The sequence below is a fragment of the Stigmatopora argus genome, chromosome 5 (genome assembly GCF_051989625.1).
Source record: "Stigmatopora argus isolate UIUO_Sarg chromosome 5, RoL_Sarg_1.0, whole genome shotgun sequence".
NCBI classification, from domain to species: domain Eukaryota; kingdom Metazoa; phylum Chordata; class Actinopteri; order Syngnathiformes; family Syngnathidae; genus Stigmatopora; species Stigmatopora argus.
Window position 1 is genome coordinate 5,970,436 of NC_135391.1, and position 23,109 is coordinate 5,993,544.

The following is a 23,109-nucleotide window of genomic DNA, read 5'->3' on the forward strand; positions in this document are numbered from 1 at the left end:
ATTTGGAATTATTTAATAAGTATTGATGGACAAAATATAATATATGATTCAGATATTTCTTAGGCCAGCAGAGAAGGCCTTGAAGGCCCTGACGGCCCGCCACTGCCTTACAATATAAAATATAGCCTGGTCATTTTTACAAGAACCTTACAGGAACCGGATGGAGGAGAAATGCACTCAGACGGAGAAGTAAGTACATATACTAAATTTTCACTACAAAAACAGATAACCACCGGAGAAAAAAATGTCGAAAAATTTATTTTAAGTCTAGATTAATATTGTTTGGGGAAAAATGATCACAGAACAGGTAAGTTAGAACTGTAAATTTCTTAGTCACATGTTTCTTATTTAAATAGTATAGAGAAAGCTGCGATTCTAGTAATAACAGAACTAAAAATATATGTTAATTACAGACTGATGTGGTCACTGACAGGGAGTTAAGCAGTGTGTGTGGGGGGGAGGGAGGGGGGTCTTCATGGGATGTGGTGAGGGCGGGTACAGTAGTGGATCACTGTTGCCTGGACTACAAAGTGATGTTCATCTTTCATCTGCTGAAAGCGCTGCACAATATTCTTTCTCCTGTGCCATGTGATTCTTTTTATGTGGTTTGGGGGGTTCTACAGAAACTGCTGGAAAGATCTTGGTAAGGGAAAATGTCATGTTCTTGTTTTGATTGTTATTTCTTTACTAGATGTCAAAAGATCATTATTCTCTGGAATACTATATTTGTGATGTATAGTACGTTTCTGAGCTTGCGTTGGATATTGAAGTTGTACAATAGAGATCGGAGACGAAAACTTCCTCGTCCATCATTTTTGAAAGAATTTGGAAATATTTTTTGGTGAATAAGAGCATTTTTTTTAACTGCAAGATTTTTTTTGCTGTGCTCAAAACGATAAATATCCTCACAAAGTTCCCTGACTTTAGCCCTGAGCTACTTCGTGTGTTGAAATCATTTCTATTGTTACCATTGCTTTTCAGCCAAAAGCACATTGGATGAGCAAGCTTGAACATGTACATGTTCGCTATCATTTATTCATCGAGTCCTGATTCTGTCATGCTTACTACGAGTCAGTCAAGTGAAAGAAGGTCAGTGTTGTGCTCCGTCACCATGTGCGCTCAATTGGTCGCCGTTCTTTTGGTCGCCCGGACCGCGACAACGGGCAACCAAAAGACCGGCGACCAAAAGACCGAGGACCAAAAGACCGGCGACAAAACAAGGTAAAACAACACGGTCTACGCATCAATAAAAGCCAACAATGGCCATGAGCAGTTTCACTGAGCCGACGTGTGAGTGTATAAGAGTTTGAATGTACTGTAATGTGTTGTCCCTTTAAGAAGCTACGTCAGTCAGGGTCTTAACAAGTTCTCCAACAAAAAACAATAAAAGTCCGGGAAATTTTGAGCTTTTCTTTAGCCTAATAATTACTAGGGCATTAAGTATGACTAAATAGTAATTCGCAGTTTGTATTTAGGGAATTTGAGCAACGATTTTAATGGTAATTATCAATAACCTTCCGGGCGACCAAAAGACCGGCGACCAATCGACCGTGTACCCTCTGTCACAGAACTTTCTATTGTCGAAATGATTAAATTTGTCTTTCGCTTGCTCAATTTCTCTTTTTAATCACACCAAACAGTGTCGTAACTAACTTTGACTTGATTTTTCTTTCTGGAGCATCAAGTAGATGAAGACACTAGAAAAAGAGGGGTCTCGAAAGTGCCTTTCAAGATGCACCCAGAAAATGTCCGCGCCAAAGACACCACGAAGGAGCACTTCGCCCTCAAAGACACGTCATCATGCAACAGCATTGATCTCAAGTTCACTATAAGAGATTCCAGCGCCCAAAGGGACTCCTTGTGGACCATTGGTTCCAGCACCCAGGCCTACTCAGGTCTAGAAGACCACTCCATAGACCCCACAGAGACCTCCACGCTGAACTATGCTGACGGGCACGCCTTGGAGGAACCGCGAGAGTGTCGCAATCTCCACGGGACGACAATGGTTTACTTGAAAGAGTTTGTGCTGATCGATGACGACGAGGATGGCGACATGTCCCTCAGAGAGAAAACCGTCCATAACTTGACCGTCATGGACGGGAACGCCGCCGACCTGGTTTGCGGAAGATTGATTTCCACTTCAAGCGCCTCGACGTATGACCGTAAGGGGGGATTTTCACAACCGGAGGGCCAGGGCCCCGAGTTTGAGCGCCCTTCTGGAAATAAACACTGCTGCACCTGCTCTATCCTATAATCAACAGAATCAGGAGGGGTGTCGTGGAACCGTCCTCGGTACCTTGAATTCGGGGAAAACACGACTAAAGTCCACAAAAGGGCATTTCTGAGTCTTTTTTAAAGGTCATTTTTTGATGTATGCGGTTCTTAACTTCAGTGCGTGAGGTCTGGGTTCGATTCCCACTCGGTGATGGGTTTTTTTGTGATATCTTCAACATATACAGTATTTTTTTTAAATAATTGCCTATTTATTTTAATAGAAAATGCATTAGAATTGTTTTTTTTCCCTGAATTTTTTCCAATACATTGCTTTAGGTCATTAAGATGTTGATGTTATGCATTTAATTCACCCATATTTATATATGCTATATTAATCATTTTAAATGAATGTTTTTGAGTTGAATTATGGACCACCTTATCTCTGAAAATGAAAATTAATCATCATATGGTTTCTTGGCCGTATCATTCGATTATTGTATATGATACAGATTTTTTAATAGAGTAAGTGCTGTATGAAATTGGGCCCTCAGTTGAATGACACATTTTTACATAGACTTTGTCCACTCCAACTATTAAAATATGTATTCATAAACATATTCATGTCAACTTTAAACATCACATCAGTTGTTACTCTGCATTTCTTTTCTCACAGGTTATGATTCCATTTCAAAAGGTCAACTACACAGCTGTAAATAAATCTTGTCAGTCTTGTTTATGTATTTGTAGAATTTTCTTGATAGCGCCGTTTATCATTCTAAAGCAGGCAACACTGGTGTTAGCATTGAGCAACTGGTTTGAGTGACAGACACCAGTTAGGCTAACTCAACTGAATTGGGAGATAACACTTGATAGGACTTATCTCCCCTTCCCACTCTACATTAACGGACCCCCGCCAAGCCCCCCCAAACCCTGTCACAATGGCAAAGCCTGTTTTCTTGACACATCCATTGGCTAAAATGTGAAGTGGGTGACGGCTGCTGCACGTGTCTTTGATTCCCAAAATTATCAGGTAAACTTCACTAATGATTTTTTCTATTTGGTTATTTCTTTTGATTTTGCACAGGTTTGATTTTTGCCAGAAAAGGGAAATCATTTGAGTTTCACAGGTCTGTCACAAAAGTACAAAATGATGTAATACGTTGCCACATGGCGAGAATGTTGCATGTGAAGGGTCACGGAATTTATCAGCATTTCACACGAAACCACAAAGCTAAAATAATACTGTTGACATTTGAAAATATTTTCCTCTTGGCATGATCTCAGCTTTAGTTATCTTGAATATGCTTATTAGTTTCCTTTGAGTGCTGTCGACGTTAAGGTTGAAAATGAAAGAAGAAGTTGAGGTAATGGTGACTTTCCCACGCAGTGAAAACAAGAGCAAGGAGGTTAAGAAGAAGATGGATGGAACGCGGGTGTTTGCGGTTCTTCTTTTTTGTTTGGCTTCAGGTGAGCAATTCTAGACAAAAATGGTTATCTACCATATAAAGTACTATATTTTTCTATATATAAAGTGCTTTTTTTTCGCAGTGACACCTGTTTTTGCAAATATTCTGGACGTGTGCGCCAGCTGCCACGACAATGCCACATGCGATGACAAACCTGATAACTCTGGAAAAGTTTGTAATTGCAAGTATGGTTTTGTTGGAAATGGAAGAACATTTTGCCAAGGTAGAGAATATGCATCCTGATAAATGATACATTTCATTTGCCCTAAAAATGTATAAACGCCAATCTTAGTTTGAAAAATATTGTACAACATTGCTTATTTTCTTTATTGCTAAATACAATATTTTTTTATTTTTAAATGTTAACCAGATTAGAAGTTAACTGTAATAGTTTACAAGGCATGAAAGGCATAACATTTATGTGATCTCTATAAGTGGTATTGTAAGTCATCTTTATGTTGTAGATAATAATTCTAGTAAAATAAGTATTGGTGCCTGAATACCTCAAACCTTTCTGGGGTCGAGGGTTTGATCCCAGGTTGGTCCTCACTGTGTAGAGTTGGCATGTTCTCCCCGGGCTTGCTTGGGTTTTCTCCGGGTACTCCGGTTTCCTCCCCACATTCCGAAAACATTCATGTAGGCTTATTGAACACTCTCAATTGCTCCTAGGTATGATTGGTTGTCCTTTGTCTCCTCATGCCCTGCGATTGACTGGCCACCGATTCAGGGTGTCCCCTACCTGGTTAGCTGGGATAGGCTCCGGCACCCTCTGCGACCCTTGTGAGGATAAGCAGTTCATAAAATTATTTTTATTGCATCTAGATAAAGATGAGTGCCAGATAGGAGCCACCAAGATCTGCGGGCAGCACACCACATGCCACAATACATACGGCAGCTACTACTGCAACTGTCTGACTGGATACATGGCTTCCAACAATATGCCTGTCTTTATTCCAAATGATGGAACCCACTGCCAAGGTGAGTTTTTTCTCAGAAACCGCAAAGTGAAGTCAATGGACCACTATGGTGGTTCAACTAGAAAATGTATGATTTGATAGTTCTCGTCCTACAGATATTGACGAGTGTCTGGTAGAGGGTCTTTGTGGCGAAGGAGGCCAGTGCAGGAACCTGGATGGCAGTTTTGACTGCAGCTGTCACCTGGGGTATCGAGTCCAGAATGGGACGGAGCCTTTTCGACCCAGCAAAGACCAGGCATCTTGTCAAGGTGGGATGCACGAGCCGAATTCGAGGGTACTCGGACGTTTGGTCGCCCGGACGTTTGGTCGCCCGGACGTTTGGTCGCTCGGACATTTGGTCGCCCGGACGTTTGGTCGCCCGGACGTTTGGTCGCCCGGACGTTTGGTCGCCCGGACGTTTGGTCGCCCAGACGTTTGGTCCCCGGACGTTTTACAACATGACAGAGAGTTTACTGTTGAAACCAGCTCTCAAAATTATATTCATGAGAGAGTTTAATATCTAAATATCTACTGTTGAAACCAACTCTCAAAATTATATTAACCCGGGCGACCAAATGTCCGTCGACCAAACGTCCGGTCACGGAATTCGAGTGGTGGGGAAAGTTTTCATGGTTTCTCCCGATTTAGTGGTGGACTGTGGCCAGCCGACTCCGCAGCAGGACTCGGTTCTGCGATCCACGACGGGGACGGTATTTGGCAGCACAGCAATGTTTGAGTGTGACCAAGGATTTAGGTGGAGGAGTGGAACCAACACCTCGCAGTGTGGGGATGATGGGCTTTGGAGTAGGACCACTATGATCTGTGATGGTAACAAAATACTACTTTAAAAAAAAAAAAAAAAAAGTGAGAATGCACGTGAACTTGAAAGAAATTTGAGTGGTAGGACTGAATATTTAACACTGACGTGAGTTTGAAACAAGGGCTAGCCACTTTGCTAACAAATGCTAACAAATACATGGCTTGCGGTCAAAGTTTGGCTTTGAAATCTTTCGCTGATTGTGATTGCAATTCATGTCGTGCGTTTACTGTACATTAAATTTGAGTTTTTAGGATTTCTTTATTTTATACGGGACAGCACATATTAATGAACATATTCAAATTCATGATAATTAACGTGTAAATATGCAAGATGGTAGCCGAGGCCTACTTTCTATCTTTAGAGACTTTTTTTTTTGAGAATCCATCTTTCCACCAATTTCTGCTTTGTCGCTATTTTGTGGCTTTTTAGCACCCTAGAACTGAAAGTGACGCTCATTATTGAATTGTGTGGTATACAGTACATTTATGTACTTCTTTAAGCATTGTGTGTGTGTGTGTGTGTGTGTGTGTGTGTGTGTGTGTGTGTGTGTGTAACTTCCTAGAGATATTATGTGGAAATCCTCATAATGTGCCACACACTGGACATATTTGGAATGGCATTTCCACTCCTGGAAGCGTGGTTAACTATTATTGTAAACAAGGATTTAATCAAAGCGAGGGCAGTTCCGTATCAAGGTGCAAACTTGATGGTAACTGGACAGAGACAAACATTTCCTGCAAAGGTAATGACAGTCCACAGAGATGGACTTGCTCCTCAACTCTGGCAGATGATGTCAAATAATGTTGTCCATTTGTGTAGAAATTGACTGCGGCTCTCCGCCCGAGATCTCGCACGCCGTCTTGTTGTGGGATCACATCTCCACGGTGGGCTCTCAGGTTGTTTATCAATGCCAATCCGGATATTACGGTGTGGGAAGAAGGAATAAAACAGTATGCGCCGACAATGGGGAATGGGATACGCTGTCTCTTCATTGTCAAGGTGATAATCTTGTAGGAAAGGATCGAAATAATTAGAAATTGCCGGTCGGTTTTGGCTTAACTGGTGGGATGTGATGTTTTTGCTATGTTTTTTTGTTGTAGAAATGCAATGTCAGGATCCTCTTTTCATCCCAAATACTCAAAGGCGATGGGATGGCACGTCACATGTTGGCAGTGCGGTTATCTACGAATGTAATGATGGATATTACGCAAGCAGTGGAAGGAACTTCTCAGTGTGTGGAAAGAATGGACTTTGGGAGGAAATTGATCTTTGGTGTGAAGGTGCAACACTTGAAGTCAACGTATTTGTACAGTAGTGTCAAGTTTGTCAATATATGTCACTTTTATTTGGACAAAAATGACAACGTAACTGCATATTGTTAGTCTCTGGGATTACAATACATGATTTGAATGCAGATTGGAGCCTTTTGCTTAATATGCTTTTGTCTGACTAATTCCTCTGTGTGCAGAAATAACATGTGGACCCCCACAAAACCTCCCGTATACTAACCTCCTGTGGGACAACTCTACTAAACCTGGCAGCGTCGTGCTGTATGAGTGCATGGATGGATTTTACCAGGAGGGTGGAGATAATATTTCCACATGTCTAACGTCAGGCGAGTGGGAAAACGTGTCATTAAACTGCCAAGGTATCGCAATTACATTTTCAAATAGGCTAGACCAGGGGTAGGGAATCTATGGCCCGGGAGCCACATGTGGCTCTTTTTGATGGGTGCATATGAATCCCCACCAACCGGTGATGTAAAATATGGAAATCGCTGGTGAGAGAGCGGAGTCCCGAACGCACCAATAGGAATTATTAAACTTTTTCATGCATACTCTCATTCGTGTGCGGTCGATTGGTCGCCGGTCTTTTGGTCGCCGGTCTTTTGGTCGCTCCGACTGCGACAACGGGCGACCAAAAGACCGGCGACCAAAAGACCGGCGACCAAAAGACCGGCGACCAAAAGACCGGCGTCCAAAAGACCGGCGACCAAAAGACCGGCGACCAAAAGACCGGCGACCAAAAGACCGGCGACCAATCGACCGTGTACCCTCACATTGATCCTCATTGATTAGCAACAGAGTAACAATGTTGTCAAAAGAATTCAGGGACTTTTTGTACTTTAAAAGTGGTGAAATTACTAAAAACATGCACACATTTTCATATATGTATTCTTTTAAATTCTAAATATGGCTCTCAATTAATAACATTTGAAAATTTGAATTGTTTAAGCCTCTCTCTGTCAAAAAGGTTCCCGACCCCTGAGCTAGACTGAAAAAAAGATTTTGGGAAAGTGAACTCACTTGCATGCTCTTTTCTAATCAACTTCAAAAAAATAACACCAAGTAATACTATGTAGGTTACAGTTTTTTTTCTAGTGACTCATTTCATAATTTAAATGTTCATGTTGTGTGTTTCATACTATTAAATTGAAACGTACTGCATTAGGAGCGATTCTAATAATTCACTTCTCACATGTAAACAATTGAATGGAAAGTATAAGACCAAAAGATATTTAATTTTGACATTCTTTCAACCAGGAGTGGCTTTTTTTGCTATAGAAAATTTGGCCAACTTGTTCTGTTATCTGTTATGTGACGTTGTTCCCCCAGCAATTTGTGGCCCGGCTCCACTCCTCGCCAACTCCGAAATAGCCTGGCGAAAAGGAAGTGTGGTGACCTATCGTTGTGTGAACGGCTATCATTGGCGGAGGGGCGGCAACGTCTCCGTGTGTGGAAGCTCTGGTGTGTGGCGGTTAGCTACGCTCAAATGCATCGGTGAGTCGTTGATCTGGAATGTGGCGGTAAAAGCTCCATAAATGATTGCACTGTCGCAGATATTCAAAAAGTGATCATATTGCTTTTAGAATCCAAGCCGCCCATCCATCGCCTCCTTGTTTCAAATGAAAAATGTTTGCAGTGGAGAGCAGAAAAGTATGAAGAGGAAACAGAAATGTACAGGGTAATGCAAAATCCAAAAGGAGACCCCACCTACAAAAAGAATGAATAGGGATTTTTGTTTGTAACCTTAGGTGATCTACACTGGATCCAGAGACTATCAAAAGACTTTTCTTGAACAAAACAGACAGACGGTGAGCTCCAAGGGAGACTCGTTGGAGGTCTGCCTAAAACTGCTTCCAGCCACAAACTACAGCGTCTCGATCACCGCCTTGTCTTCCGGATTCACAGTCATCACCACGATTAACACCAGTTTGACAGGTATCACTGATTGGTTGGTCAGCAAAACTGCTCTCGCTGTAGTTTAGTATAAGTTTCAGAAGAAAAAAACATGGATGTGATTAGCCGACCAACTGGTTAGTGCGTCAGGCTCACAGCTATTGGGTCGAGTGTTCGATCCCAGGCGGATCTTCACTGTGTGGAGTTTACATGTTCTCCCCAGGCTTGCGTGGGTTTTCTCCGGGTACTCCGGTTTCCTCCCCACATCCCCAAAACATGCATGAAGGCTGATTGGACACTCTAGATTGCCCCTAGGTATGATTGGTTCTCCATCTCCTTGTGCCCTGCGATTGGCTGGTCACCGATTCAGGGTGTCTCCTGCATTTAGCTGGGATAGACTCCAGCAACCCTTGTGAGGATAAACGTTTAAGAAAATGAATGATCAGTAGGATATTCATGACCTCACCTTGCTCCAACTCCAACAGAATTTAGGATTGAATATTCAGCGTAACCATTTTTCGTTTAGAATTGAAAAGACGGTACACGGTCGATTGGTCGCCAGTCTTTTGGTTGCTGATCTTTTGGTCGCCGGTCTTTTGGTCGCCTGGAAGGTTATTGATAATTACCATTTAAATCGTTGCTCAAATTCCCTAAATACAAACTGCGAATTACTATTCAGTCATACTTAATGCCCCAGTAATTATTAGGCTAAAGAAAAGCTCCAAATTTCCCAGACTTTTATTGTTTTTTTGTTGGAGAACTTGTTAAGACCCTGACTGACGTCGCTTCTTAAAAGGGACAACGCATGTACATACAAACTCTTATACACTCACACGTCGGCTCAGTGAAACTGCTCATGGCCATTGTTGGCTTTTATTGATGCGTAGACCGTGTTGTTTTACCTTGTTTTGTCGCCGGTCTTTTGGTCGTCGGTCTTTTGGTCGCCCGTTGTCGCGGTTGGGGTGACCAAGAGACCGCGACCAAAAGACCGGCGACCAAAAGACCGGCGACCAAAAGACCGGCGACCAAAAGACCGGCGACCAAAAGACCGGCGACCAATCGACCGCACGCGGAAAAGACTGTCATGGTGGATTAATAGCCTCTAGGGGGCCCATTTACACTCATCACGCACTGTACATATTTATTCCGCCACTGCATTATGTCGCCATTTGACAGCACCTGCGGTACCAGATGTCCACTACAGAGAATATGACACTTCGGTACCAACTCTGAGGTTGAAGAGATCACCAAATACTCTTGACCCAATAAGGTAATAAACGACCTGAGCTATACTTGGTGGCTTTTGGAAAACTGTATATGCAAACCATTGTTCTTTTTTCTCTCTCTTGATAGTTTCTACCAAGTGTTTGTACTCCCTGTCGAGCAAATGATGGTGTTTGACTGTTCTTCTCCTATGACTGAGGAGCCTTTGGGTAAAAGTGCTTCCTCGCAGGGACAAATTGTAGCCCAGCTGCGAGTTAGCCATGTAGGACGCGAGATAGAGTTTACCGTGGGAGATGGTTTCCATTACGGAGGCTTTTTTAATGCTCCTCTAGCGAAAGGCAGGAACTACTATGTCATCTTGAGGGCTGTGAGTCAGTGGAAAAAGGTAAAATGGTACTACAAAATAAAATGGAATTGTGTGGATTTAGACTCAAAATTAATCCATTTTCTTTCTTGTAGGATTTAAAAAGCTTGTGCGTCCTGTGGGCTAAAGTAACAGGTAGTTATTACTTTGCCAAAATTATACAATGTCTATTGATACCATGCTAATTCATTTGACATTTTAAATGTTTTTTTATTATTTGGGAAAATGGGTGTTATTTTAATTAAATGAAAGAATTTGAAAGAGTCACGGATCGTCGATGTAAAAGTAGCAAAGTATCATTTAGTTTTGAATAACTATTTTTTGATATTTATTTTAGGTACTTCCTACTTTGTGACAATTTCATCGCTCTGTGCTGCTGCCTCAGTTGGACTAATTGCGTTATTAATATTGCTTGGACTGGCTTACACTCGGTAAGAATTGTGGACCTATGTTACTTTAAGATGACATATTTACACAAGCATTTATGTAGAATTGTGAAGTTTGTGTCCGTTTTTTTATTTTTTTTTATTTTTTTGTTACAGTAATAGCCAATGTTCCCTCTAATTTTTCATATACACATAACCTACCTGAGCACACAAACCAGTGTGAGTAACATCAGAAGTGCCCACTATATCCCAGTGGCGGTCCGTGCATTTTCTCGTTGCGCCTTCAACGGGTAAAATCCACTTCCTAGCAGCATTTAATGATGAAATACAAATATTGGACCTTTTCAGACATTACAACCGGGCCAGGGAGGTGGTTTTCACAGGAAAAGACAGCAATGGACGTCAATGGCAAAACGGCAAAAATTGCACTAAAATGGGGTAAAATCCACTTCCTAGCAGCATTTAGTGATTAAATACAAACACTGGAGCTTTTCAGATCAGAACCGGGCCCACAATTGAAATATTTCGGAATATAGCCATATTTTACTCTCCAAAAATCCTTTTTAACTGTACACAAGATCCATCCTCCTTTCTTTCTTCCTTTTTTTCTATCGCCATCGAAGCTAATGCTGAAAGTCGAGCCTGTCCTGTCGTATTTCTGGCATAGTCCGTCTTGAAAATGGCTTTAAATCAACACAACAATATATTTGCCTGTGCAGCTAGCTCCAGATACAGTTTGGTAGCTAATCATAGTTGGTGAAAGCGATGACGTATCCCTACGCCTGCGACAATGCATTGTGGTGTTGTTGCCAACTCGAAATCTGATTGGTTAAAGCAACAGTCTTATCGACACTTGTTTAATGCAGCAGAGCCTGCACAACTGATTGTGAAGGCCTTGAGGCAGATTTCTGACCCTGGCAACAAATAATGGCTGAAATGTGATTGGTTAAATGCTTCATTATGCAAACACACATCTAGAAGCAGTGCAACCAGGGGGGAAAGCAATGAAAGGAAGCTAACAGACAATGTGGAATTATTTAATAAGTATTGATGGACAAAATATAATATGATTCAGATATTTCTTAGGCCAGCAGAGAAGGCCACTGATATAGTATATACAGCTGCCATCACCAGGTGTATTTTTTCCTACCCATAAATGATCTAACCATACCATTTACTTATTAATATCCATACATAAAACATCTTAATAAATGGCACTAGAATTTGCACAAATCTGACTTACCTTATTCCTCCACGTCTGTCCTCAGTAGTCTGGCTCCAATGAATCCCTATTTTTTCCATTGGAAAACTCACTCACAACTTTCCTTTCGCTGCATGTTTTGCAGAACATAACTTACTCACTCTAAAAAAAAAAAGATGTCCCAGTGTTTCAACGCTTGTTCTTCTATTTGCACATACTTCGGCAGACATTCCAACTTAAAAGATGCACAGTTCTATTTAACGCTAGTTTGGGGAGTCGACGCATCACGTTCACGTTTGGTGAGTTAGCTCGAGCCACATGCGCAGGTGCGGTCAACGCCATGATTGGCTCCGCAGCGTCATTGCATCCTATTCAATGATGGACTGGACACCTGCAATGGATTGTTTTTCTTGTGCGCCGAGTGTGCAACCAGTGCGCAATTGCACAGTTGCGCCGCTTAGAGGGAACGTTGGTAATAGCTAAGGTTCTGATATTGACTTTTGTTAGTGAGTTGAAATCAAGTTAGTTGTGTGTCCTTTTGTTTATTTTGCTGGACTTTCATATGCAAACTTAATCTATTTTTAATTCTTTTCCAGGTTTTTCAAGAAAACGTGACTTTCATCATTTTGTACACTTTATAAATGAATGTATCATCACTTGTAACTAATTGAACTACCTTTCATCCATATTGTTGTTACCTTTTCTCACACTGTACTCTGAAGCATTCATTTGATATCAAAGTTGACAATAAAAATATCTTGGAAGGGGCAATGAATGGGAGAAAATACATAAATTCCTATTATTTTATATTCATCAATGAAACTTGTAACTGCAGTAATTATTGTTTAAAATCAAGAAACAGTCATTGTTCATAAACAATCAATAGTCAATAAACCGACATAAAATGCAATTTTTGACGTTTTTTTAGCAATTCTACTCCAATGCAGTGGAAGGCGCTGTGGTCATGAAACATTGACCCGCAAAATTTGCCGTAACAACAGTGGAGACGGGGCTTGGAAAAGCATTTTGTTTACGAGGCTACAAGCCTAAAGTATCACAGTGAGTGTCTCCATAATTCAAATATACAACACATTAATAACGAGAAAGGCAGCGTCCGTTAAAAATTGTAGTTTCGGATAAACGCTAAAGAACCGCGCACGGAACTCATCGTTAGCATGTAGCCTGAACTGGTCTTTTGCGATTCCGTTTTCAATTATTCCAAATGGTTTAATAAACGTTTATCAGCCTGTAGACATTTTAAATAAAACATCGCCGTCTCGTTTTACTCCTGCAACTTTTTTTCCTGCGTAATTTAAGTGTTAAATTTCTTTACAAAGCAAGTTTACTTCTAATGGAAAATTGGCTTTTTCCGACACAAAAAAACTAATTTCCAATGACAAAAACAGCAAATTTCAAAACGTAAATAGCCAATATATTAATCAGATTCACATAATTTACATAATAAAACTGCTGAAAATGAAGGATCACAAAAGTGTGACTCATTTTTTGGCCAGACTCATACGTTTCTTAATTTAAAAAAACACTCCCATTTATTTCGAAAGAAATGAAGCATGAAGTGACCTGTAAGTAACCAAAAAATTGACAAGAAAGCGATCCAAAATAAACAATTCGTGCCATGGACAATAATGGACAAATAATTCATTTAAACTAGGAGGACTCTCTTTGATTGTTGCCATTGACGACAATAGATGCTCGCAGCCTCTCAGTTAAAATGAATTCGGCGTTTATGGCCGTCAACAGTTTACTGCTGTTGTCTCTGTCTAATACCTCTATTCATCATTTGCAATCTGGTACAGGTACACTGTTGTTCACAATGGACCAAAACCAGGTGATCCTGCAGTTCCACTTTGCCACATTTGGAGACTCCATGCTACAAAAAATGAATCTCCTTCGGCACCAACGGCGCTTCTGCGACGTCACCATCCGCATCAACCAGCTGACAGTCCCCGGTCACAAAGTGGTGTTTGCCGCAGGATCGTCATTCCTCAGAGACCAGTTCATCCTACAGCAGGACTCCACAGAAGTGCAGATCTCCATGATCCAGGAAGCCAAGGTAGGCCAGCATCTGCTGCTGTCCTGCTACACGGGCCAACTGGAATTTCCTGAACTGGAGCTGGTCAATTACCTGACGGTGGCCAGCTTCCTCCAAATGGGCCACATTGTCGAACAGTGCACGGAGGCGCTCAACAAATTCATCAAGCCGCAAGCTCCTCACAAACTAGAGGTTGGGAGAGAGGACGCCTCGAGAGAGCTGTGCGTCGTCCAGACGGCCGTCGAGGAAGATATCAGCATCAGCAGCGACGACGACGACGACGTCATCATCCAACCCAAATCCCCGCCTCAGATCTTGGACGCGCAACCCAGGCTCGACGTGCTCAACAACGACATAAGCATCGTGAAAGTGGAGACGGTGGACGCCGACTTTCCCGGCAGCCCTCCAGCCGCCCTGCGCTCACCTGAGCCCCAACACTCCCTCATCAATTCAACCGTGGACAGTCGCGGGAGCGAAAGCGGCGCGCCCCCGGGGTTGCCGGATGACTCGGCCGACCCCACGTCTCCACGCAACCCCAGCGTGGAGAAACCCGGCGTGCACCAGCGCAACTACGACAAACCCCTCCAGTGGTACCACCAGTGTCCCAAGTGCAGCCGAGTCTTCCGGCAGCTGGAGAAATACGCCAACCACCTGAAGATGCACAAGCTCTTCATGTGTCTCCTGTGCGGCAAGACCTTCACGCAAAAGGGCAACCTGCACCGACACATGCGCGTCCACGCGGGCATCAAACCCTTCCACTGCAAGATCTGCGGCAAGACCTTCACGCAGAAGTGCTCCTTGCTGGATCACCTCAACCTTCACAGCGGAGACAAGCCTCACCGCTGTAACTACTGCGACATGATGTTCGCCCATAAGCCCGTACTACGCAAGCACCTCAAACAGATCCACGGCAAGAACAGCTTGGACAACGCCAACGAGGGCAGCCAGCACGACGCCGGGACGGAAGAGAACGACGCCGGCGGGCCGTTTTTCGTTCACTCCAACAATTTCGAGACGGACTTGAAGGATACTTACTATGGGAAATTGACTTTTTAAGGGTTGGAGACAACAAAAACGCCATCTTTTGCCTGTCCTAACGACGATAGACGTTCAATCCAATTTGACGGTTGGGTTGTCAGCCATTACCGTCACTGGCAGTGAGACATGATCCTCAATTCTAGCATTCCCTGTTGATGTCAATGGCAGTGAAAGATTTGAAAGTGACAAGGATATTGCAGGAAAAAAAACTGTATATTCAGTATGTCTTTTATATGTAATTGATATCTACACTACTGAAACTGACTTTGCAGGAAAAAATGTCCAGAGGTAGCAAAAAAAAGTCAAGAAAATTACAACTAAAATGCCTCAATTCTTCACATTGGTTGACCAACTTGATTTAAAAAAAATACTTTTTGTTAGAAAATATATTAATGTGATTCGCCATCTCTTCATGCTATTTTCTTCTTAAAAACTTAATTATTTTGGAATGTGCCTATAATACCAATACAAAACAAAGTTTGAAACTAGTGTATAATCCCATACATACAACATTGAATTAATAGAAAAAGGGACTTTGTCTATCGTCCATTGCAGCATAGTTTTACATTTTAACGCCTGTTTATCGGGGTTTTGTGCTGTGACGCTCATGGTGTAAATACACCATCTGGTGTATGTATTTAAACAAAAGTAATAGTCTTAAATTTCAGATTGGAAAAGCTAAAATTCAAGCATAGCTTTCTAACGCATGTGGTACTGGTAAAAACATGCTAGGATGACATCTTGCTGCATTGGGAGGTTTTTTTTCTCAAAGTGGTACTGTATGTTTAAAAAAAAAAGTCCCAATTCTTAAACTCTTTATATATTGTTAATTTCATCATATTGTTGATGCCATCATTTTGCACTCAGTGCCGCAATGTAAATTGTAGCGATCATGTCTAACACAAAATCTTTATTGTGCCATTATGTATATTATATATACACTGTATTTATACACCCTTTCTCTTTTTCCTTTGATGTGTACAAGTATGTGAAAACGAATACCAAATGCCTCTCTTAAATTTAATGAATGGCATGCCAGACCATTTTTGTGTGAATTGTGATTTTTGATTGTATCAGTCGAAAATACGCTCATGATTTTTAAAATATAATGGAATTTCACAGAAGCCACGAATTTAATGACAATTACTTGCGATTTGTCACCGTTAATACTATTAGAATATATTACGTTTTCTGTATATTTTTGTCTAGTGTGAAACGTACGTCCGTACCACAGTGGCTCGCTAGGTGGCGGTGTGTGCAATGGCTTTGCTTGTCACCCCTTGCGAGGAAACGAAGAAAACACGCTATGGAAAGTCAGAAAACCCTCAATTCAGGAATCGTCGCTCCAATTTGTTATCTTTTTCTGCGTGGCACATGCGTTTTTTCGTGTTTTGTATATTGTAATATTATTTTACGCTAAATTATGGGCTTGTAAATCAGTTCACGTTTTGAGAACGACGATTTTAATACTGTTGGGCTGCTGCTCCATGCAATCTCGCTCGAGGAGGATTCTTCTCTTGAGAAGGAATCGAAAATGGAAAAATACAGCGGTTAAAAGGCAATTGTAAAGAACAAATCTCGAGTTTGGGAAGCTAGTTGGTGGCTTGCGTTCGAGGGACGTCAGCAGAATGACAGGTGAGTGACATCGAATGATGTCAACAAACCGGCGACCACCAGTATGGGGCACAACATATGTACTACTACTAGTATGTTTTGTTCCTCCCAGATGATGCCGTCCTACTGAATGTGCCTGTCATTCAGCAGCTGTACCACTGGGATTGTGGTTTAGCATGCTCCAGGATGGTACTCAAGTAAGCAATATATTCGCTGTCATTTTCTGCCTTAATAGCTTTAATTATCTCGTAGAAATACTCATGTGATCAGGTCTATGTAAGTGACAAACAAAGATTTAAAATCAAGGCTTGAGTTGATTCATTCTGTGTCGCACATTGTACAAATGAATTGTAGCTACCGGTGTTTTATTCCAAAATTAAGTGTATATTACGTTTGTGAAACGAGAGTAAAACGTTTTAAGTAGTACTGCTATACTGCATTATACTACTGCATTATTATATTGGGGAAACTTACTGTTGCGTTAGGTCTGTCAGCTGTTTTAACTAAATTACATGAAAAAATCATTAAAATTGATTCATTCAAAAATAATCACATTGATCAGGTTAGGGTGAAGAATTCAAAACAGGTTTTAGTTTTTCTCAGATTTTTCTTAACAACTGCATTCAAATTCTCTTTCAAAAAAAACTATGAAGAAGCATGCCTATTATATAGTCAATAGTAAAAAAAAATCTGTACTCACGTTTATTAATCTGTACGCACAGATCACTAAACTGTTCCTACAGTCTAGTAAAATGCATCCAGTAATCTGCGTGTGCGGTCGATTGGTCGCCGGTCTTTTGGTCGCCCTGACCGCGACAACGGGCGACCAAAAGACCGGCGACAAAACAAGGTAAAACAACACGGTCTACGCACCAATAAAAGCCAACAATGGCCCTGAGCAGTTTCACTGAGCCGACGTGTGAGTGTATAAGAGTTTGTATGTACATGCGTTGTCCCTTTAAGAAGCTACGTCAGTCAGGGTCTTAACAAGTTCTCCAACAAAAAACAATAAAAGTCCGGGAAATTTGAAGCTTTTCTTTAGCCTAATAATTACTAGGGCATTAAGTATGACTAAATAGTAATTCGCAGTTTCTATTTAGGGAATTTGAGCAACGATTTAAATAGTAATTATCACTTGCCTCCTGGGCGACCAAAAGACCGGCGACCAAAATAACAGAGCAAGTGCATGTTTGGCCTGGCAGGTACTTGCACCCTATCAGTGACGAGCACTTTCAGAGAGCATGCTGGGATCTGAAAATGACTGAGAGCGTGTGGACGATTGACCTGGCCTACCTCATGCGCCATCTAGGAATCAAGCATTGCTTTTACACGCAGACGCTGGGAGTCGACAAGGGCTTTAGGAGTCAGGTACCATTTCAACTATGACATTTCCCATCATTTCCGTACCTGATGCCTCCGCTCTCCCTCGCAGTCCTTTTATAAGAAGCACTTTGATAGCGAAGAAGACCGAGTCAATGAGCTTTTCCTCAAGGCGGAGAACAACGGTGTGGTGGTTAAAAAATGGTGGGCACTGATGAATATAAAAACAAACAAATGGCCGACTGTCACAAATCACTGCAGAGCTTTCTAATCCCGCAGCTCTGTGAGCATTGAGGAAATCGAGTCTCACCTAGAGGAGAGCCACGTGGCCATCGTGCTCGTCAACGCCGTCATCTTGACGTGCGAACTTTGCTCCGCACCCGTCAAATACTGCTGCTTCCTCCCCGTGGGTCAGAAGTGTTTCTGTCGGAAACCAGAGTATCAGGGACATTTTGTGGTTCTACGCGGCTTCAACAGGACCACCGGATGCATTCTGTACAACAACCCTGCATATTCTGACCGTGAGTAATACAATAATGATTTTGTATTTGAAATTGTCCGCACCCTTGGGTCCGCCTACGGGTATGCAAATCGGAAATAAACAAACGATAGTGGTAGTGTATTTTCCGGTTTAACATGTAAATTGACTTTTTTTCATAGTTTGGCTCAGCCCACGACATTTAGTTGCGACTTCACTAACTCAAATTGTAGCATTTGACATAAGTACGCGAAGTGATTTAGAAGCAGTACAAAGTAGTACTTTTATTGAATAATGTCATCAAAACTTGCGTAATATTCTGCACATACCATGAAAATTTAAGTAACATGGCCAAGTGACAATTGTTGATCCAAAGATCTTAAAATGTAGTATCTTCCAAGTTAAAAGAAGCTAACATTAGCACTGTCTGGAACGTGTGCAGGATGATAAGTTTTGCACCTTTTCAAGCATCTTGCTAAGCTAAAAGAAGCTAACATTAGCACTAACACTGTCCGGAACATGTGCAGGATGATAAGTTTTGCATTTTTTTCAAGCATCTTGCTAAGCTAAAAGCTCACATTCGCAATTAGCAATGTCTGGACTGTGTGCAGCACGATAAGTTTTGCAACAATTCAATTCTTTTGAACGGCCCTTTTGTGGCTAAAGCGATACTAGTAAGAATTCATTTTGTGTGTCGGAAAATACGTCATTATCGGAGGACCAACCTTATGTTGTGTGTGTGTGTGTGATCCTGCAGGGGTCTGCTGCACCACCGTCGGTAACTTTGAAGAGGCTCGGCGGAGCTACGGGACAGACGAGGACATCCTCTTCATCTTTAAGAGCAGCTGAGAGACACTTTTGGACTTTACTTTGAAGAATGAACACTATCACCATTAAATAAGAGGACTTGATGTGATCCATATCACCATCCCTTCACTCCCGTTGGTGCTAATGAGTTGAGCTGCTCACGTGAAAACAACTTTTTCCATTTTTAATGCTTTGTTTTTTGAGACGAGAAGAACATTTTACTATGGATATACACTCAGATTTTTTTAAACGTCTACCGTTTCATGAACTTGAGAGTAGTATGAAATAAAACTAGTAATAAAAGACCCTCTGCGGTTACACCAGAGCTAGATGAGGTGTTTTCAGGAAGTGATGTACTTTTATTCATATTTTCTTGTTTTTTCAAGACAACAGTTTTTGTTTTTGCAAAAATGTGTCACATTTTGGTAACGTGATTATTGCAACAGGGAAACTAGTTGAGCTTTGAAAGTCTCAGGTCATTCAAATTTGCCTTATAATGATAATAAGCAGTTTTTATGGATACTGTCAGATGTGTATTAATTTAACTTTTTTTTCATTACGGTTATGTAAATTTGAGTTGCAACATAATAAAAAAAAGGGTGACTCCCATATTTTGTATCTGAGTGAGGCTGAAATCTTAGAACCAGATGATTATGAATTCAAATTGGTTTGATTTTTACTTTCGTCTATTCCTTGACTATTTGAGGCTGGAAGTCGTGTCTAACAGCCTTGCTGAGCGCTTCGGCATACTCAGGGTAACGCCCAGTCATCTACAGAACAAAAAACCCAGGGTAAAAATCATTTTCTATCAGTGGATACTCACCAACTTGCAGTCTGTTTTTGCCTTAAAACTCCACTTGTCACTAATTTGACGGTTTAGGTTGAGGTCCAACTCCACTACCAGCAGTCCATCCCGAGTTCTAGAAAGCCCCGGTGTGCGGCTTCCGTCGGGAGCTGCTACGTAACTCGATCCGTAGAAGTGGCCAAAGTCGTGGTGAGCTGGAGACACCAGCCAAAAACAAATACATTCGCTATGATATGAATTCAGCCAATTGATTTTACAAGAGTCACTTCACAGTTCTACAATCTGAAGACTAAAAAGACTGAAAGCTGCTTGGTTGAACATCAAAATCACGATGTCAATATCATATACCTGCGGCAACAAACCCTTGGTATTGTTTGCCTTTTGGTTACAGGCTGTTAAAGAAATTTTGGGGGGTAAAAATAAATAAATTAACTGTACAGTCTAAGTGTAAACTCAACCATTGTTGTGTGTATGATCCAAGGCCATAGACAAACACAATAATCCTAATTCCAATGACATTTCTTTACTTTTAAGCGTGAGTATAAAAACATGTTTTCGCAGTTTGAACTCATTTACAATCCCTTTTAAATTTTCCAGCTAATGTTGAAAATTGAATTAGGCAAAATGTACCTTTTTGTCCATCTCCAGATGTAAATTCACTTTTGAAATGTTCCTGCATAAGACAAAGTGTGTCAACACATATCGACCCCAAACAAAGTTAGCTTGTCGTGCTCACTTACTGTCCCAACTCGATTGATAGCGCAGGTAAAACAGTGGTTGGCAATGGCTGCATTCCTGGCCTCAATAGACCACATGGGCTCGCTAGAATTAAAAAATATATATTAACAGTTTTAACAACTATTATTAACAGTTTTGACACTGTGGCAATTTAGTAAGCTACGATAACAAATCTAACTTTCGATTCTAGAGTTTAGCCTCTGGTTCTAAGGTCTAGAACCAGAGTTTCTTGTCTAGACTACTAGATTTGGTATAGCATTACCGAATAGGAACATTTATAATTGCAGATATTCTTCTTCTTCTGTTGCCTACCTTAGGGCACCAACAGTAGCAGAAGGGTTAAAGATAATCTCCGCTCCATTCATACTGTACATAAACCAGTTCAGGGGGTGATGGCGCCCATAGCAGATATTGACGGCTATCTTCCCGAATTGCGTCTGGAACACCGTATGACCGGTGTCCCCTTCCATGTAATATGTTGACTAAAGGCAAAAAATATGACATCTTTTTACAAAAGTATACATTGGAGATGGGAATGTAAAATAAAAAGAGCAGGCCGACCTCATTGAAGTCTCCGATTCTGGGGATGTGATTCTTGCGGCTCTTTCCGAGCACATTTCCAGAGTTGGAGACCACCACCGCCGAGTTCCACAGAGTGTCATTCAATTCGTCGCGTTCCAGAATTGGAGAAATAATCACCATGTTGTATTTTTGGGCCAACTGCCAACAGAGTCCCACCATTCTTCATTAGGCATGGCTTGTAGCATTAGCATTGATTTCTGTTTTAGGTCCCAATACTTTTTGGACATGAATATATGTGATAAATGTGTGTTGCTCACCTCCTGGCAGAAATGTGTGGTATTTCCATTTTCAGCAGACTCTGCAAACTCCGTCCATGGTTCTTTCTCACGGGTGCAAAAAGCAAAGGGCATGGCTGAAAGTGACATCAAAGTCCGCCAGGAGAGTTTCAATTAAAAACAAAAGCCAGACGCACAAATTCCTGGTCAGACTTACTCCAAGTTTCCTGAAAGCAGACGATGTTCACGCCACACTTGGCCGCCACTTCGACGATTTGCCCGATCCGCTTGTGCATGGCGTTGACCTGTTGGGACGGAAGAGTTCTGGGTCATTTGAGTGATTTTAGTCTGGTTCTCCACTTTCTGTTCCCTGACCTGGTCCAGGATGGGGGCATCTGTGGGCAGAACAATCCGGTGCTGTATAAGCCCCACTCGGATCCTTCTGGGGAGCCTGAGCTGCTCCTCGTTAGCTTCGAACCTGTAGCCTTTCAGCTCAAAGTCAGCTTCCTGTGCGGCCTCCACGGCACCTGATGGAAGGTCCAGCAACCTGAAATGTGGAGAACATTAAAAACAAAAGGTTTCTTGGGCCCTTGAATGGTCTCTTAATTGGGTTCACCATCATGAAAGAGACTGCTGACTCTAATGTCCTGAAAAAAACAATTTCCTTTAATTGGCTAACAAATTCCCCTGACCTAAACCCATAGCAGAGGGCTGTTGTAAAAAGGAAAATAAAAGACACCAGAGTTTAAAATATATTTTCTTTTCTAATTCCTGAGACACTTAAATATAGCATTTAAATTTCTATAACCAATATTCATTCGTTTGTTTTCTAAAAGGCTTATTCTCAAAAAAGGTTCACCGATTTATTAACAATAGGCATTCAGATAATAAAAAACACAACTTTGAATGAATTCCCTTGATGTGTAATGAATTTATCTAAAACTTCTGTGAAAAGTTGGCTAAAAATATTCAAGATATTTCAATGTTTGTGTGCTGGAGGTCATTAGTTTGATAGTAATTGAGTTTCTATATAAATGTAATCCAACAACAAATTAATGGTGTTTTAAAAAAACAGAGTTTGCATTATGCAAAATGGGGCAAAGGTCACACTTTGTGTTTCTGCCCAAAGTCCGCTTCACTCATCTAGATAAATTATTGACCGTCAACGTACGTAGGAGGCAGAAGAACATAAAATTAGAAAGAGAATTGAATTTCTACTCACTTGGTCTCTTTGCCATACAAGATGCGTTTGACCTCTTTGAGGTCATCTTTGGGAATATGCGTCTCCAAAGTTGTCTCCAGCGATTCAAACTGGCCAGCGGACATTTTTGCCGATTCCAGCTTTCGAGATTCAGCACAGCCAAAACTGAATTTTTTTGTTGAATGACCGTCAGCGTTGCGTCACGCTGTCCAACCCCCTCGCCCCCTTCTTAATGTTCTTTACTAAGTTTGCTATTACCCGCCTTGGGGAGGATCTTTTAAGTAAATTGTTGGAATAAAACAAATTGGACGTCTGGCGTCATCAATAAACAGCCGAATAAATACTTAAGAATAAATGAATACGCTTTAAAAACCTGACTTTTTCCATCCAATTTTAAAAACAGATGATAATCTGACATTTTGCTATTTTCTGAAAAAACAAGGACATT

The 23,109-nt window shown here is 41.3% G+C and overlaps 4 protein-coding genes across 4 annotated transcripts; 3 read left to right on the plus strand and 1 right to left on the minus strand.

The window, feature by feature from the left end:
* The first annotated feature begins 3,177 nt into the window (after positions 1 to 3,177).
* susd1 (sushi domain containing 1) lies at positions 3,178 to 12,581 on the plus strand. The gene is made up of 18 exons (XM_077600726.1): positions 3,178 to 3,244; positions 3,602 to 3,681; positions 3,763 to 3,903; positions 4,503 to 4,658; positions 4,753 to 4,905; positions 5,285 to 5,464; positions 6,019 to 6,198; positions 6,276 to 6,455; positions 6,557 to 6,736; positions 6,925 to 7,104; positions 8,072 to 8,236; positions 8,326 to 8,420; positions 8,491 to 8,677; positions 9,812 to 9,905; positions 9,989 to 10,244; positions 10,319 to 10,358; positions 10,561 to 10,654; positions 12,407 to 12,581. The coding sequence occupies exons 2-18, from the start codon at positions 3,633 to 3,635 to the stop codon at positions 12,423 to 12,425; spliced, it is 2,349 nt and encodes a 782-aa protein (XP_077456852.1). The 5' UTR covers positions 3,178 to 3,244; positions 3,602 to 3,632; the 3' UTR covers positions 12,426 to 12,581.
* Positions 12,582 to 12,746: 165 nt separating this feature from the next.
* On the plus strand, positions 12,747 to 15,944 carry zbtb26 (zinc finger and BTB domain containing 26). Its single transcript, XM_077600716.1, has 2 exons — positions 12,747 to 12,869; positions 13,628 to 15,944. Exon 2 carries the CDS (start codon positions 13,645 to 13,647, stop codon positions 14,917 to 14,919), a length of 1,275 nt encoding a protein of 424 aa, XP_077456842.1. The 5' UTR covers positions 12,747 to 12,869; positions 13,628 to 13,644; the 3' UTR covers positions 14,920 to 15,944.
* A 210-nt stretch (positions 15,945 to 16,154) lies between these two features.
* On the plus strand, positions 16,155 to 19,731 carry gucd1 (guanylyl cyclase domain containing 1). Its single transcript, XM_077600722.1, has 6 exons — positions 16,155 to 16,536; positions 16,628 to 16,712; positions 17,718 to 17,883; positions 17,948 to 18,039; positions 18,115 to 18,356; positions 19,071 to 19,731. Exons 1-6 carry the CDS (start codon positions 16,530 to 16,532, stop codon positions 19,160 to 19,162), a joined length of 684 nt encoding a protein of 227 aa, XP_077456848.1. The 5' UTR covers positions 16,155 to 16,529; the 3' UTR covers positions 19,163 to 19,731.
* A 48-nt stretch (positions 19,732 to 19,779) lies between these two features.
* Positions 19,780 to 22,927, minus strand: upb1 (ureidopropionase, beta). Its single transcript, XM_077600718.1, has 10 exons — positions 22,683 to 22,927; positions 21,836 to 22,007; positions 21,678 to 21,765; positions 21,503 to 21,597; positions 21,225 to 21,383; positions 20,976 to 21,145; positions 20,666 to 20,747; positions 20,556 to 20,598; positions 19,965 to 20,119; positions 19,780 to 19,890 (listed from the first exon to the last, which is right to left on the minus strand). The coding sequence occupies exons 1-10, from the start codon at positions 22,784 to 22,786 to the stop codon at positions 19,807 to 19,809; spliced, it is 1,152 nt and encodes a 383-aa protein (XP_077456844.1). The 5' UTR covers positions 22,787 to 22,927; the 3' UTR covers positions 19,780 to 19,806.
* Positions 22,928 to 23,109: the final 182 nt, after the last annotated feature.